Raw genomic sequence first — 15745 nt, forward strand, 5'->3', positions numbered from 1 at the left:
GAATTCCACTGTCATCGCCCACCACCCACTGCCTCAGGTCAAAAAGGCACCGTCACCCCGATCACTCTCCGGGACAAGAAAGTTGCTGGGTCACTCAAATCGCTACTATCTACATGATTTTGGCACTGAAATTTGTCTCCCTGGGGCCCCGGAAGTCTTGGCCAAGATTTGGAGTTGGTCGTAATGTAATTAAACCTATAGATTCAAACGAGTTACGTTTAGCTGGAAAAACAAATAAGTCTACTCTTTCATCTCATATTCCAATGTAAAAACAGAAAAGACAACAAATGCATGATGTGCTGAGCTTGGTGGCTGTGAGCTGTGTTTTAATTAGAAGACACGTCCCTTCAAAATGCTGCCTTGGCTAACTGGGCCAGATTCCTCCTATTTGGGGACACCGGGCTATAAATAAATAAAAGCTTCCCATGGATGCATAACGGCTTGTCCGCTCTCTAGCTTCTGACACACCACCTTCCTCCCCACCTCGCCCCACACAGCAGGAGCGGCATATCAGTCAGCTGCCCGCTGGCCCATGAAGGGAGACAGGCCGAGGGCCCCACACAGAAGCCTCACAGAGAGACGTCAGGCCACATCTCCATCCCCGGCGCACTCGGGCGAAATAACAACCTGCAATGTCCTTTTCCCCTTTCGCGTCTGAATGTAAAAACAGGCCCACGCCTTGCACATGCTGTGCTAAGTTTTCTAGACAGGCATATAGAGTTACTGTCTGTAACTTTCCACGGGCCTCCTCGGATTACCATACATATTAATACGCACACCAGCATTTGAAGAAAGGAAAATAGGGGGTGCTTGGGCGATTATTTTTAATTGAATTCATCTGGGAGTTTTAAATCCTGGAAATCTGGCCCCTGTTTACAGTAACTGAACATTGGAACAGCATATAATTTTTGTCCATTTGAATGGCAAATCTCCCTTTTCCACTTAAGAGAAAGCTCTTGAGCGTGTAATGCATTTCAGAGCCAACTGTAAAAAGCATTACATCATAAAACTCTGGAATGGGACAGTGGTGACAATATTCAACCCTGCACACTCCTTTGGAAGCACTCGAGTCCTTACAGCTTCCCACTCAGGAGGAGGAGCCTCGTGTCTCTGTGAAGATGAGGCATGAGCCCTACTCAGTCGTGTCAGGACCGTGGCGACCCAGGAACCAATGAGCAGTTAAATGGAAGAATTCTGTGGGCATCTGAAACTACATCTTGCTTCTCTGCCTTTTAGCAAGCCACTCCGGCAATGAGTGAGGCTCTGCGGTGGGATACGTATGTCACCATTTCTGAACAGGACATCCCTGTCACTGGTGGCTTGAAAAGTCCCCAGCCTGTTCTCTACAGACCCATTCTCCAGAAACTAGCTAGCCAAACGCCAGATGCCCAGGTCTCCCTTCTAACCGATCACACTGGAATTTATTCTCACAGAGAAACTCAGTGAGGTAATATTTCAAGTGCCCAAGCAGAAATCTAGAAAAACATGGTGAGCCTCTACCTTCTGGGTTTCTGGGATCTCTCTTGCCCCATCAGCCTCCTGCATTCTCAGGACCATGTGCACAGGGAGTCCGATCACGCACTGCACAAAAGTGCTGCAGTACGTCCACATCGCACGATGGAGGTAGGAGATGGTGTACAGAGGCGTGCAGATTCTGGGCCTCCCCGCTGAGCAGGACACACAAGGCCAAGAGCTCTCGGGACAGCCAGCACAGACTCACTGGCAGCAGCACACACATGTGCAGGCTCTCTGACCCAAGCACGCCCTTTGCATCTTTGTGATCCTGTCTCTCACCTGCTCACCATGACCAGAGCCTCGGTTCCCCCATCACAGGGGAAAAATAGCCATCTCCCTTGCGGAGCACAGGGGAGAGCATGGAGGGATCTGAACGATGCAGGTCATGTGTGTACTCAGCCCTCCTGCAGGTGCAGGCGTGCTCACGGCCAAGGCTGCTGCCCTCTGGGCTCCGGGAAGCTCCCTGGAGCAAACCTCCTTCATCATGCATCGTAGGATTTTTTGTTAACTTAACGACAATGGACTTTTTTTCTCCCTAATTCACAGCCCTGTGAGTTCTGTTTCGCCTGTCCTTTCCATGCCATGGCTTCTGCTCAGGTGCTCCTGCCCTCCTGGAGCCCCAAACCAAGACTTAAACCCAGAATACCCGACAGCTTCTCCTTCTGGGCAACATGACTACACCTACAGCTGGTTGTTTCTTGTTTCGCTGCCTTCTCTCTTACCAACTTCAAAAGCCGGCTTCTCTTTCCTCCTGACCTTAGTCAATCCTGTCTTTGTTTCAGAGGCTTCTGTACTTTCAGAGTTGGGGGAAACGGAGAAAATCGTTGCCCCACTTGCAGATGGGGATGCTGAGGTGACCCGGCTTATCAGTGACAAACTCACACTTCTAGCCTTTGCTGCTCAAGCTTTTTTCATTTCACCACACGGCTTGCCCCACCCCCGTCCCACGAATGGCGGGTCACTAGCATCACATACAGCCACCTGGACCCCTCAGCTGGTAGGATGTGTCTGAGCACTGTACCAGAGACAGGCCCAGAAGAACCCACTGACTATGACCATGTCGACGCCACCCCCCAACTGCTATGAACACACAGGCTCTCTCCCGGAGGTCAGGCCAGAAGAGGCCAGGGAAAATCCTTGATCCTCGGAGGGAAAGAACTCACAGTTCGGAAATTTGCAAAAGGCACCTGGGCACAGAAAGGCTGGTCCTCGCAGTCTCCACAAAGAAGGCATATTTTTACTGCAGCCACGTGGCGAGGCAGTCGCCTTGTTCAGGCCTCGCCACACATGCACATCTGAAGCAGACCCTTCTTTGAGGAGATCGGCTGCTGGTGAGTCACCTTTGACCTGGGAGTCTAGAGACCAGTGAGTCCGATCGGGTCACTGTGCCCAGGTCTTCCTTCTGTGAAATGACACCCCTTCCAACTTGAGGACTCTATAATTCTATTAAAGAAAAAAACCACAACACCTCGCTTTGGGACCAAACAGCAGGCACCGAAGTAGCAGGCGTAGTCACGAGGGGGCCAAGCACGAACCTGCAGCAGGAGGGCACCCTTTGCCCTGCAGGCCACTGGGTCCCACTCACGGTTTTCCTGCTTTCACACTGCCTGCTCAGGGCTGACATCACACAAGGCACAGGCCAGGCCAGAGGCTCTGGGACATCCCACAGTCGGATGCACCAGGTCTTGGGACCAGGGTCCCTAATCAACGTACCTGGTACTTCCGTGTTCCCCTTTCAAGGCTGAGATGGAGCCATGCAAATGACAACTGAATGTAATTCTCTGTTATTTCTGACGCAAAGTGCATGAAAGTAGAGCCCGTTACCAGATTGCATCGGCCTAGTCAAGAATTAGACAATCTTGGCTGCAATGAGGCAGGAAAGGTGCCCGAGAGTCAGCTCCCTCCTGCCTGTGGTCTGAAGCCTGGGTCACCCTTGGCAGGGGGCACAGAGGCATGTGTGCCTGGGGGTGTGAGGGCAGGGGAGATGACAACTCACGTGGCTCCTTTTGCTCTCTTCATCTCCCACAGACGTAATCACCGTCTCTGAAAAGACTGTTTGTCCAGTCTGGTTGTTGGTGATCTGCAATAATAGAACAACAAGGTGAATGCGAAATAGAAGGAATGCTGGGAAAATCCAGCAACTCTTTTTTCCTGTTTTCTGAAGCTGAGGCATCCAGCCAAGCAGACAGACTGCCCACTCCCCTCTCTCTCTGAGTTCCAGCAGCAGCCCTCAGATGAACAGGTTCCCCTCCGTGCAGTGATAATAGATGTAACAGAGTCTACCTCACAGGGCTGCTATGTGGCGCGAAGAAGTGGTCTGTGTAAAGCGCTCCACACAAAGCCCGTCACCTCGCAAATACTCAGTGCTGGCTATTTTTATCATTCTCAGGGTGCCTCACTTGAAACCTAAGGTAAACTTTCTTTTCAACAGCTACAGGTCTGGGGGTCTAACTGAACACATTTCATGAGAAGCAGGCAGCTTTTAGCTGTAGCTGCCCCACTCTGGATTTGGGTAACTCAAACGTGGCTCAGTGAAGGACACAGATCAACAAAAGCCCCCCTGGGATGACTGAAGGCATCGCTCAGATCAATGAAGGAAGCACTCAGACCAACTAACGCAGAGTCCCTGGGGAAAGACCTACGCCTGGCTAGTTCATGAAGCTCCCCAGAGAGTGTAGCATGCAGGCAGGTGTGAGAACTGGATCAAAGCTCTGGCGAGCTCTAAAAACTGCCCAATATCAATGATAGAAAACCCCTGAGGACTGGGCTGGGGTTGGTTAAATGTTACAGGCTCCCCGGGCAATTCTGAAACACACTGGGAATTTAAAACCAGTGGTATAATGTATACCTTGCCCCCCTGGGGATTTCAGTCAAGGGAGGGGGAAAAGATGACTTATATGTGAAACTGTTGAGAAGTACAAGAAAGTCCATGTTTGAATGTCAAAAAATGAATAAAAGACAAGGAGTGGTAAGAAAATAGAAGTGCTAAATATTTAATGATAAATACAAATAATTTGTATTGTTTAAAAAAGTACTTAAGTAGCAGGAGAGACCTGGCCCACTGTTCCTATCTGTCGTCTGCCTCTGATTCTGTACGCAGAAGCAGGCACCTCAGAGCTGAGCCTTTGATCCTGATGTGGAGCCCAGGCCGTGCCGGCCCCTGTCAAGGCCACGTCTAATGTTTAGGTTCAGGATGAAGAACAGAAAGATTGCTGACCCCAGAGCTGGGAGATCTGTGATCTCCGAGCCTTGGCTCCGCTGCCAACAACCATCTGCTTTGTAACAGGAACAAGTCATTCCCTTCTCTGATTCACGATTTCCTCATTTCTAGGCGACCTTTAAGGTTCCTGCCAGCTCAGTATTGCAGGAACCTGCAGCCAGAACAAAGTGGGAACTCTCAGCCTAATTTATGGTAGTGGATCAAGTCCCATTTCTAAGGAGTTAAGAATCATGTCTTCATCCACATACTTCAAAATTTTTGTCTAAATAGTTCCTCTCCCCAACAAAAACATAATGTCTTCTCCCTGTATTCCAAATTTTAATGGAATTAACCAAAGTCATATTTTTAAGAAATTCTGCAGTCTTATGCATACAGGTTATAGGATGTCTCAGAACCTATTATACTAACATGGATTTTTGCATCTACGTGAGGAGAAACTATACAATGTTTTCACATATGTTCCACCATGCTGAGCCCTCTGTCCTGAAGCACTCATCGCACAGGACAGGGCTCCATGGAACCCGCTCGGGGACGACTACACTGTGCTGGTAACATAACTTTACTATAACAACAGCCGTAATAATAAAAACAATTTGCTGTGGCATAGCACTTTACAGTTTACAATGAACTCTCATATACTTTAGGACATTTGACCTTCACGATACTGTAATGCAGCTGCTGATACTCCTATTTCATAAGTGTGGTCACTGAGGGTCAGGACATTTGCATAATTTTTCAATATCACAATAGTTACTGGGAAAACTCACACTTAAATATTCTGACATCTACAGGGAGCAACTTTAAAAAACAGTTGAACTCATTGACTAATTATTGTCAGAAAGGGTGACTTAATATTGGTTTTGACGAGAATAAAATAATCACCTTTGGAAATATTCCCCGGTCTTTAGATGAGAAATGCTAAAAGATTCTGTTCAGTGGATGACTCGTTCATATATCTGGGGGAGGGGTACGCCCTGGAGCCAGGCCCATTAATCAGTATGCAGCAGGAGAAGAGCCAAATGCAGAAGCTGCTTTACAGTCAAGGCAGTGGCCCATGAAAATTGACCCGTTTGTGCGCTATGGTGCAGCAATGCTATTGTCTCAACCAAGTCATTACCTGAACACTTGAATGAAAGTGAGGCTGTTTTGTGAGCACTGTCGTGGCCTTGCATAGAGGAGCTGAAATGGGATCAGAGGTCAAGCTCCTTGAATGGCCACAACAGAACGGCGACTCTACAGCCTCTCCCAGTGATCCTGAATGTCTGCACAGAGGACTCCTCAAGCTAACACAGGCTCGCAGAGCTTGCTCTCAATGTCCTGTCACAGTCTCCTTGGGGACATCTCACCGCAGGAGTATGCTAACTATGTGCCTCTAGATTTGCAGTGTTTTCTTCCTCAGGTTGGTTCTGGAATGAAACTGCTTGCTTTTCTTGCAAGATATTAGACCAAGAGACAGGTGGCACGTTGGAAAAACTCTGCTGTAGAATTTTAAATGGATAACCAGCAAACAAGATGCTTAATCTTGTGGCAACTGAGGCTTTCCCTTCTGGAGACAGAGTAGATCCCATGTGAGTTCCTCCTAAGGAAACAGTAACACGGACTCCGGAACTCTATTTCAACTCTACAGAAACATAGATAAAAACCAACGAGATAAACTCCTCAAGTCTAATACTAGGAAAGTACAATGTATCTCTGTAGGCCCTTGGTGTTTTTTTTTCCTTTTTTCAAGTAACAAGAAATCCCTGAACATTCTTTTGCAATTGGACTGGCAGGAAGCCTGGAGTCATATTTATTGCTTAAATGTAAAAGCAACTTGGGTTTTTGATACATCTCTTTCCCCTTTAACAGTTCCTCCACTCCCTCTGGTCTGTAATCTGTGCTGTGTTTTTGGATTGTGTATCAAATATGTAAAGAAAATCTTAGTTCTCGGATGGGACTGGGCATTGTAGAAAGAAGGAAGTGCTGGCCATGAGTGCCCTCACCTTGTGGATTTCTCGGTGCACGTGGACGGTGTTGTTTCCCACCTTGGTTTCTGTGTTGGTCTCATTGTGATAGCTGGGAGGCAAGTCTGCCAGGCTCACTTCTGAGGACATCTTAGCAGCAGCTTCTTCCGCCTCCATCTATTAAGTCAGTAAATTAAATGAGCAAAATTGTTTTCTCTTTATACAAGTCAGAGTCCATTAGGGGGAAAAAAAAAAACTATGGGGATGTAAAGTACAGCGTAGGAAATACAGCCAATAATATTGTAGTAACTATGTACGGTGCCAGGTGGGTACTGGAAATACCAGTGGGAACACTTTGTAAAGTATGTGATTGTCTAGCCACTATGCTGTACACCTGAAACTACTTCAAAATTATATTGAATATAAGCTGTAGTCAAAAATATTTCTTTTACTTTTTTCATTGACTTTACTGGGGTTACATTAGTCAATAAAATTATATAGGTTTCAGGAGAATTCTGTAAGACATCATCTGTATTGTATATCACATTGTGTGTTCACCACCCTAAGTCATGTCTCTTCCCGTGACCATGTATCCCCCCTTTACCTTCTCCTGCCTCCCCTCACGCTCCCAAATTTTTTTTAAAAGAAAAAAAAAAGAACTACTTCCCTTTTCCTATTTGCAGTTACAACTATTGATAATAATGATAGGTACCTTTAATTGAGTACCCACTAGGAAAAGACATTGTATTAAATGTTTTACATATATCACAGCCACAAATCTCACAAGCTCCCTATGAGGTGGGTATTTTATAAACAGGGCACCTGAGGCTCAGGGAGAGTAGACAACTTCCTGAGACTCCCAGTGAAGAGCAGAGTTGGGATGTGAGCATGTTCCCATTGCATAGTCTTGGCCCCTGCACAAATGCTGTGGGTGCCCTGCTCATCTCCTCATGGCCCCATCTGGAGGTCACCTGTATTCAATTCTCTTCCATGCCAACAACCAACTCTGTCCCTCTCTGAGGGTAATCTCTAGTTGCTGAAGTGTGCTCAGTGTGCACAGACCCCCAGTGCAAAAAAGTTAACCAGGAACAATGCTCAACCAGTGTGAGCCGGGTGATGGGGTCAGTACTCAGCTCCCTCACCTCTCAACCAGACGGTCTCTCTCTGAGGACCCCGGTGGCATCGAGCCCTAGCTGCCCTGAGCAGCAACCTTCTCATCAGCACAGTCTTAATTGTTTTTCTTCTCTTCCATCTCACTTTTCCACTTCTTCCTGGTGTTTCTGGGATTCCTTCCAAAATAAATTATTTGCTCCCAAACCTTTGTTGCAAAGATTTGGTGGTGGTGGTGGAGAGGACCCAAACTAAGGCAGCCCCTTACCCCCTACAAGTAGGGCTACGGCTATGTCTCCTTCCCCACTCCACCTCTCAGGTATAAAATGACCCTTTTGGAGAGGATTGGTTGACTCATCTTCACCTGATTTTTCCTTCCAGATTTATCACCCTGTCCCAGCCCTGATGAGTGGGCAGTTGACAACATGACCTATTCACAGCTGATTGGACTCAAAGGGAAGCCACATCATGAAATAGTTGAGCCAATCAGATACTCTCTCCAGGAATCAAAAATCAGAGACACAAAGAGAAGTTCCAGTTGGTAGTTGGCAATTTTCCTACACTGCTATCTTTCACTCTGAGCTATTTTCATTTAAAACTAATGAAAACTGATCCTATTTAAAACTAATCCTCAAAAACATGCCCCCCTTTTTATTCAAAAATCACTGTCCTTTCTCTCCTTATGTACTTACACGAGGCCCCTCTTTTCTCTCCTCTTCCAACCAGACTTGCTGACAGGGTTGGATATTGGACATGAATCTCCATGTCTCAAAAACACTGAACCAGAAGTGTGGAGAAATTCAGATAGGCACAAAGGCCCAGATAATCCTAAAAGGACTTGGTCAGTGACTGCTGTGTTTGACCCTGAGGTGACTGCTGAGATGTTTAAAGTCGATCACTGGCTTCATCATCATCATCGTCGTCGTCTTCATCACTATAGCCTCCATGTTTGGACATAAGCTGTGTGTGCGCCATTGCCCCAGATACCTACCATGCCTCCTTGAATATTCACAGCAATCCTATGAGGAAGTTGTTATTTCTCTCATTTTGCAGATGAAGGAAACAAGGTTGAGAGAGGCTAAGGAGACTGCCTTAGGGCATCACACTGTTAGTAAGGGGCAAAGCTCAAACTGGAACTCAGGTCAGTCTGTCTGCAAACTGTGTGCTGTCCCAGTACATGATTCTGCCCGAGTGGCTTATGCTTTTCCTGAGGAGATAGGACAGCCCCACACAAACCAGTCTGAGGAGAATTATGATTGTCTCTCGAAGCAAGTAAGGGGTTCAAAGAAGAGAGGAGAAAGGCTTCCAGGAGCAAGAGGAGGCATGATTGGGTTGGTCTAAAAAATGGGTAGGATTTAGATACAGAGGAACCCAAAGATGGCAAAGTTGGCAGCCTGGACAGCAATGGTGTGTGCTGAGAGCTACCACAGAGGGTCCGTGCTGGACACAGCATAAAGTGGTGGATGACGAAGCAGAGAATGTTCAACAGGCAGATCCAGGAGCAGTTCTAAAAGCAGAGGTCATTGTCCTGGTTCTCAGCCAGGAGGGTACAGCAGTCATGGTCCAAACTTTCAATATATATGAGTATATATGGATCCCTCACCAGACTTGTGACATTAGAAATTCTGGGGGTGGGATCTCAGATATCAATGAGCTTCTCAGATGATTCTGGGGTCCTCCCTGCCTCCCACTTGCTCCCAGGTAAGAACCTCTGCTCCAGGTCATAATGGGGACTTGTAGCAAGTGCTGAAGACTAGTTGGGAAATCATACAGCCAGAGAAAGGAGAGAATACAGTCAGAGGGCTGGCTAGAACCGGGTCTGGGGGTAGGAAGTTATGGCTGGGGAGGGGACTTCTGGGTGGCAAAGGCTCCAACTATGTCTAGAAGGACAGACCAACCCACTGAGGGCTGACCACAGGATAAGGCAAAAAAAAAAACAAACAAAAAACTGCCACCAGGGTCTTCAGAGGGCAGCACAATAGATAGTGCCAGGGTCCTAGAGGCAGGTAAGGTGGGGCCAAGGCCAGGCTCTGCCACAAAGCAGCTGCGTGACTTTGGACAAGATGACAAATGTTTCCTAAACCTCAGCTTTCTTTTTTATAAAATGGGGGATAACCCTACTCTGCTGAGCAGATGTGAGAATTAAGATCACAAAATCCAAGTGCTTGGTTCAGTATTTGCCAACCAGCAATGGTGTAATAAATAGCTATGGCGAGTACTCTCCCAGTACTGCCCTTTAAGAAGGCAGTTTCAGAAGGTAGCTTGCCAGGGAAGGTTTGGGTAGAAGTGGAAAAAGCAGACTCTATCATGCGTTTGAAGAGTTTGCTAACAAATTGAGAAGACGTGGAATGGATTCAAGAAAGGAGACAAAGATGGGCAAGAAAACGACCTCAATTTTTTTTGTAAGCGAGAGAGCCTGGCCTGTTTAGGCAGAGCTGGAGAACAGTAGGCGGCTGCAGGTGCTGCAGTGCTGATTATCCAGAAGGAGATGGGAATGTCTTCATGTTTTTAACTTTCCCATGGGAATCTGAATCTTCCAGTTTGGTTTTCAAATAATTGACAAGTTACCAAATCTAGAGTTTCTTCTGGGCTGAGCAGATAGTCTTCTCATAAAACCTCCCTCTCAACCAGTGGTTATTTCAACAGAATGAGCTAACAGTTCTTTAATGGCACCATGAACTGAAAGTACAGTTTGCAGCGGAAATTTCAACCACAACTATTATTGCCACTAGCAAAAAAAACGTAAGCAATAGGACTTGTTTCACAGAGGAGGAATGTGAATGTTACTTAAAATGGCATTTGTGGTTGGTTCAATCTGTGTGTCAAAGGAGTACAGTAGGAAAAACTGAAAGATAAATCCAGGCTTGGTATTGGGGTCCTTCCCGGGAATATTCTAAAATATACCAGTTACAGACAAGGCAATGAGTGTATGGGGGGTGGGGGTGAAGTGGTTTTATCCTCAAAATACATTTGTCAGCAACTTACAGAATAAGAGAGGAAACCAGGGGCAGCCTGGACTGCACCATGTGAAGATTAAACTCCCCCAGTAATGATGCCATGAGCAGAGTTACCTTCGTCTCCCCCACTACAGACATCCACAGTGGAGTCAGCTGGAATATTTAAAATGTCAGGAAGTCACTTGAAAGCAGATTCATGATGCAGCTATGTAAACAGTTAATACATCTGGCCCAGTCCTTTTGGTTCTTACCCGGGACAAGAGTAAATAGCAACTGTCCTGTGTTTATGAGATTTAAGGGGCCTTTTGGCAGTCTCTTTTAAAAGACAATTAATAGCAATAGCCACAATCTCTTGAGAATCTATTATATATTAGACTCTGGTGGTTCTTTGTTATTATTCATCCTAGCACTGTTACTATGATGACATCCTAGTACTGTTGATATGATGATAACAATAGCCATTATTTATGAGTAACAATCTCCTTAACCCTTAAAACAACCCCATTAGACGCTGACTTATCCCAATTAAACTTAACCCCATTTTAGATGGTCAGACGACTTGCTTTACTTGCATCCTTCCATTTAATTCTCTCTTTTACACTAAGTGTAGACATTTCCTCCATTCCAGAGCCTAGATGCCACCGCTAGTAAGTGACACAGCTGGGGTTGTGTAAAGGAAGGTTGGTCCCCAGGGCCCGTTCTCCTGCCACTCAGGTGTTTAGCCTCTCTCTCAACCTGTCCCCATTGCTAGTGAGGACACTCTTTGGGGAACAGCCACTGAGTGGGGTGGAAGTGGTAGCCAGTGTCTACCCTGGTGGCAAACTTCATTTTGCCCCTCTTCGCAAGTTAAACAGAGTCACATCGGGAGAGAGGACAGCTGGGGCCTGGGCAGAGCCAATGTGGACAGTTCCCATAGAGCGGGCCCTGCCATTAAGGTCCTGCAGGGCCCCAAACTGCTCTGATCAGTGAAGATCCTGAAGGGTCCCTGCTGCTCCCTCGCCAGGGGCTCCCGTCCGAGGGCCACGTTGCGTGGACCAGCACCCACTGAATAAAAACATGGCAGTGACCTAGTCAGTGTCACTGAGAATCTACATGTGGGAGGGAAAACTCTGGAATCCAGAGAAGATCGGAGGGATCACAAGTTCAATTTAATCTGAAAGTACAGAATTAAGGGACAGTGGGGGCCTGACTCCCCTCCCTCTTTAATTGTTCCGTGTCATGATTCTTGTGTTTTAACAGGAAATAGAAAGTCCATGGGTTTGGAATCTGGCCCGTGCAGTGAGTGTTCAGGTACAGCTGCCCATGTAACAACAGCCTCCCAGTCCCACGTCCCCCTCACTGAAAACTCTGGGTTGATTGTAACCAGGAGGAGGGGCTATATCCCCAAACTACACAGGGGTGAGGGGATAAAGCAACTTCTGAGAGACCTCAGCCAGCATGGGAGGCTTTGCCCAAATGGATGTGAAGACACCTGACCCATCATCAGCCTGGACAATCTCTTGCTAACTCCTTCTCTCCAAAGACAGGCTGCAGCCAGACCTGGGCCTAACTGTGACTATGCCCCCAGGCTGAGCTCTTCACCCACCCCAGGAACCAGGAACCCGGAACCAGGAATCAGGGTGGGGAGACCTGGGCCAGCAGCACCTTCCAGCCTGGCAGGCCTGGCAAAGTTGTATACCCACCACAAAGGATGCCAACCAGAGTTTGGACCTGGGAGGTGACAGAAGGAAGAAGCCAGGCAGTTTTGCCTCGGTTCCTGGTATCTGATACTATCAGCTGCTATATGTTATATGCCAGGTGCCCACGCATATCACAGCACTTGACACAGGAAACAGAGGTACAGGATGTTAAGGGATTTGTCCGATGCCACCTGTGAGTGGCAGAAGAGGACCTTGGGCCCGGGACTGACTCCAAGGCATTCTTGGGGTGGAGGTGTGATTACTTTTCTTATTACCCCTCCTCCTCCCACCCAGCACGTTCTGACCTTTCACACTGCTGGGCTCAGGATTCCGATTTTCTTTTCTGCCCCACATGGCTTTGGGGGAAGTCTACAGAGATGACCAGCAAAGCTCAGGGCTCTTGGTCCCCACGTGGCATCTTAACTGTGTCTTGGGAAGATGGCACAAGCTCAAGCCCAGTGGACAAGCTGGAACGTGAAATGCCTGGAGGTTCCTTAGCCTCTCTGTAAAACCACGGCGTTGGAATACCAGGGGCCTTACAAACATCTGCTTACAACGCGGGGGCGGGACGGCACACGTGAAGAAAACTGGGTTGTGGTGGGCAGTCTGCAGTCGGATGGTGACCCAGAACTGGCTGCCCGTGGATGGGTCCAGCCAGAGGCTACTCGGTGGACAGGCTCACATCCAGATCTTTTGGCAGGGAGGCAGACGAGGTGGGAGGTGGGAGGTGGGATCATTCCGAGCTGCCTCCAGATCACTCTGATTCTGTGGCCGGCCCTTCCCAGCCCCTTTGCGAAACCTAGGACTCTGACTAGCTCGGAACCCTGCTACGTCCCGCTGCCTGGTCTTCCCCAGCCCCGAGCCTTGTGCTTCCCAGAGCCCTGCGGCGCACCCACCTCCTCTACCGCGCTGCGCAGTTTGTGCTGCGTATCCTCCATCAGCTCCTCTACCTCGCGGAACATCTCGTTGAGGGTGGCCTCCTCCAGCGGGTAGCTGAGAGCCGGCCCGGGTTCGGCCGGAACCGAAGTCGCTGTCGGAGTCGGCGCGGGCGCCGTGGGGACTGCCGCCGCCAGCAGCAGGCACAGAAGGGTGCTCCCGGGCCGCTGCATCTCCGCTCTGCGCCCTGCGCCGCTGCCTCCGCCTGTGTTCCAGAGCCCGGTCAGAGCGCTCCGACCACCCTCACAAGCCTCACCGCCCCCCTCGGCCTCCCCGGGCACTCCGAGTCCAGGTCCGCCCCCGGCGCCTCTCTCCCCCGCACCCACCCCAAGATGCGAAGAAACCGAGTGCCCCCAGGACGCAGCTCCCTCGGACCGAGAAGCAACGCCTCCATCCCGCCCCGCGCTCTCACGCCCTGATCCCCTCCGTACCCCAACCCCATCCTCATGCAGGGGCTGAGCTCTGCACCCGCGCCTGGTGATGGCCCCCTGCTTCGAGTATCCGAACCCCGGTTCCTTACACTAATAGCCCTCAGCTCACCCCACCTCCTGGGTTCAGCGGTTTCGAGCCCTGCCCTCTCCTCGAACAGGTCAGAGCGTAGCTCCAGTGCCGCTACCCTGCGCCCGCCGCAACCCTGCCCGGGCCCCACCTGGGTGGTCGGAGCGCAGGTCCACACACTACCCTCTGGTTCGAGCCCCAATCGAGCGTCTGGCCCCTCACCCACCCAAACGGGATCAAGCAGAGTCACCCCATCCACGCCGCCGCCCCTCACCCACCCGACCGGACAGAGCTGTGCTCTGGGCTGGACCTGCCGGGCCTCGCGGGTAGGCCGCCGGGCTGCGGAGCCGGAGCTGCGCGGTGGGCGGGCCGCGAGTGCAGGAGCGCGGCGGGGATGCGGCGGCGCTGGTACCCGAGCGAGCTCCAAGTGCGCCCCGCCCGCCCGCCAGCCCGCCCGGCCCCCGCCCCGCGGGACAGGCCGCGCCCAGCCCGCTGCCATTGGCCACCAGCGCCGGCGACCTCACGCCCCGGGCCTGCCTCCTCTGCCTCCGAGATCCAGTCTTATAGGAAGCCGCCCCCTTCTCTTAATCCCCGCATCCCAACCCATTGCCTCCTCTTCCTAAGATTCTTCCCACAGCGCAGTACGGGGAACCGGGAAAGGGGTGGGTTCCTGCGTCCCACCTGGCCCTCTCCAAGCCACCCTCCACTCGGCGTGTAGCCCTACAGGGTGAACTCCCAGCCCCTCAGTTTGGTGTTCAAGGCCCGTCAGACGCTGACCTGTATCTGCCTGCCCCGGCTGACACCGCACTCCAGCCAAGAAAACCCACTTGGAGCTCCCAGAATAGGCCAGGAGAAGGTCAGCGAGCCTCTCGAGGGCGGATGCCGCGTGGTGAGGGCCAGGCCGCAGCCAGGCCACCTGGGGGAATCCCAGCTCGGCACTTTGGGACCTCGTCTGGCCAGGTTACCAGCCCCGCCTGCGCGCCTGGGAGCCCGAATGTAACGGGGAGGTTCTGGTTGCAAGTGCGCCTCACAGCTAACGAGCATAGCGGGCATGGGGAGTGTGCGGCACGCGTGGGCTATGTGTTCATTGTCGAAATGGGAACAGAACCGTCTTGTTCACAGCCTTTTCCCCAGCACTTAGAACAGGTGGCACTGTTTTTTAAAAAAACAATTTTAAAACCATGTGCGTGCAGAGAACAGAGATTTCTCACATATTTTTTTGAATAAGCCAGTGTTTTACGTGTCAAACCTCCTCCTATTTCTTTCTATTGCTCTTTCCGCCTGGACATTGTTCTGGGACCATGAGCTTCCCTATTGCAGCCCTGGCTCGCTATGATCTACCTGGTCCCTGGCCCGTTTCCCCGGAGACCAGGAGCACCGGGGGAGAGGAGGAGGCAAGGGCAGACTTGCTCACTTTTGTGTTACCAGGGCTGGAACCATAATACACACTTGGCCCCTGAGAAATGGGTGGGCTGATTAATATAACAATGGCTATCCATACATCGATACAGCAGCACCATCACTGAGCACTCAGCTATGTGCCAGGAACAGGTACAACTCATTTAATTCTTACCTCTGAGGTTGGTCCTGCAACTTCTATCCTCATTTGTAAAATGAGGACACTTTCCTGAGGCCACATAGATACTAAGTGATTTTGAACCCGGGAGTCTGGCTCCAGAGCCTTCAGCCTTCACCGCCAGCCTCCTCTGCTATAAACCTGGCTGGGACATGTTGCATATAAAGATGTTTACTGAAGCACTATTTCAACAGCAAAAACGTGAAATCCACGTAGTAGAGTTTATGAATAGGAAAATGGATAAACTGGGATTTCTACAAACAATGGACTACAGCAGTTAAAATACTGAACAATATTTCTAGGCAACAACT

The 15745-nt window shown here is 49.8% G+C and overlaps 1 protein-coding gene across 4 annotated transcripts in view; it reads right to left on the reverse strand.

Annotated features, from left to right (window-relative positions):
* DKK3 (dickkopf WNT signaling pathway inhibitor 3) overlaps window positions 1–14654 on the reverse strand; it is a 43178-nt gene extending 28524 nt beyond the window's left edge. Inside the window, exons 1-4 of one of the 4 annotated variants that reach the window (XM_045825743.1) lie at window positions 14636–14654; window positions 13321–13565; window positions 6718–6855; window positions 3512–3595 (exon numbers count right to left, since the gene is read on the reverse strand). In XM_045825743.1, coding sequence (XP_045681699.1) covers window positions 3512–3595; window positions 6718–6855; window positions 13321–13533 — 435 coding nt within the window. In that variant the 5' untranslated portion in view covers window positions 13534–13565; window positions 14636–14654. Of the gene's footprint in view, window positions 1–3511; window positions 3596–6717; window positions 6856–13320; window positions 13566–14009; window positions 14032–14136; window positions 14278–14635 lie in introns of those variants that run through there. The other 3 variants (XM_045825740.1, XM_045825741.1, XM_045825742.1) reach the window with 3 other exon arrangements.
* Window positions 14655–15745: the final 1091 nt, after the last annotated feature.

This window comes from Phyllostomus hastatus, unplaced genomic scaffold, assembly GCF_019186645.2.
Source record: "Phyllostomus hastatus isolate PE091 unplaced genomic scaffold, TTU_PhHast_1.1 phas_scaffold_585, whole genome shotgun sequence".
Lineage (NCBI taxonomy): Eukaryota > Metazoa > Chordata > Mammalia > Chiroptera > Phyllostomidae > Phyllostomus > Phyllostomus hastatus.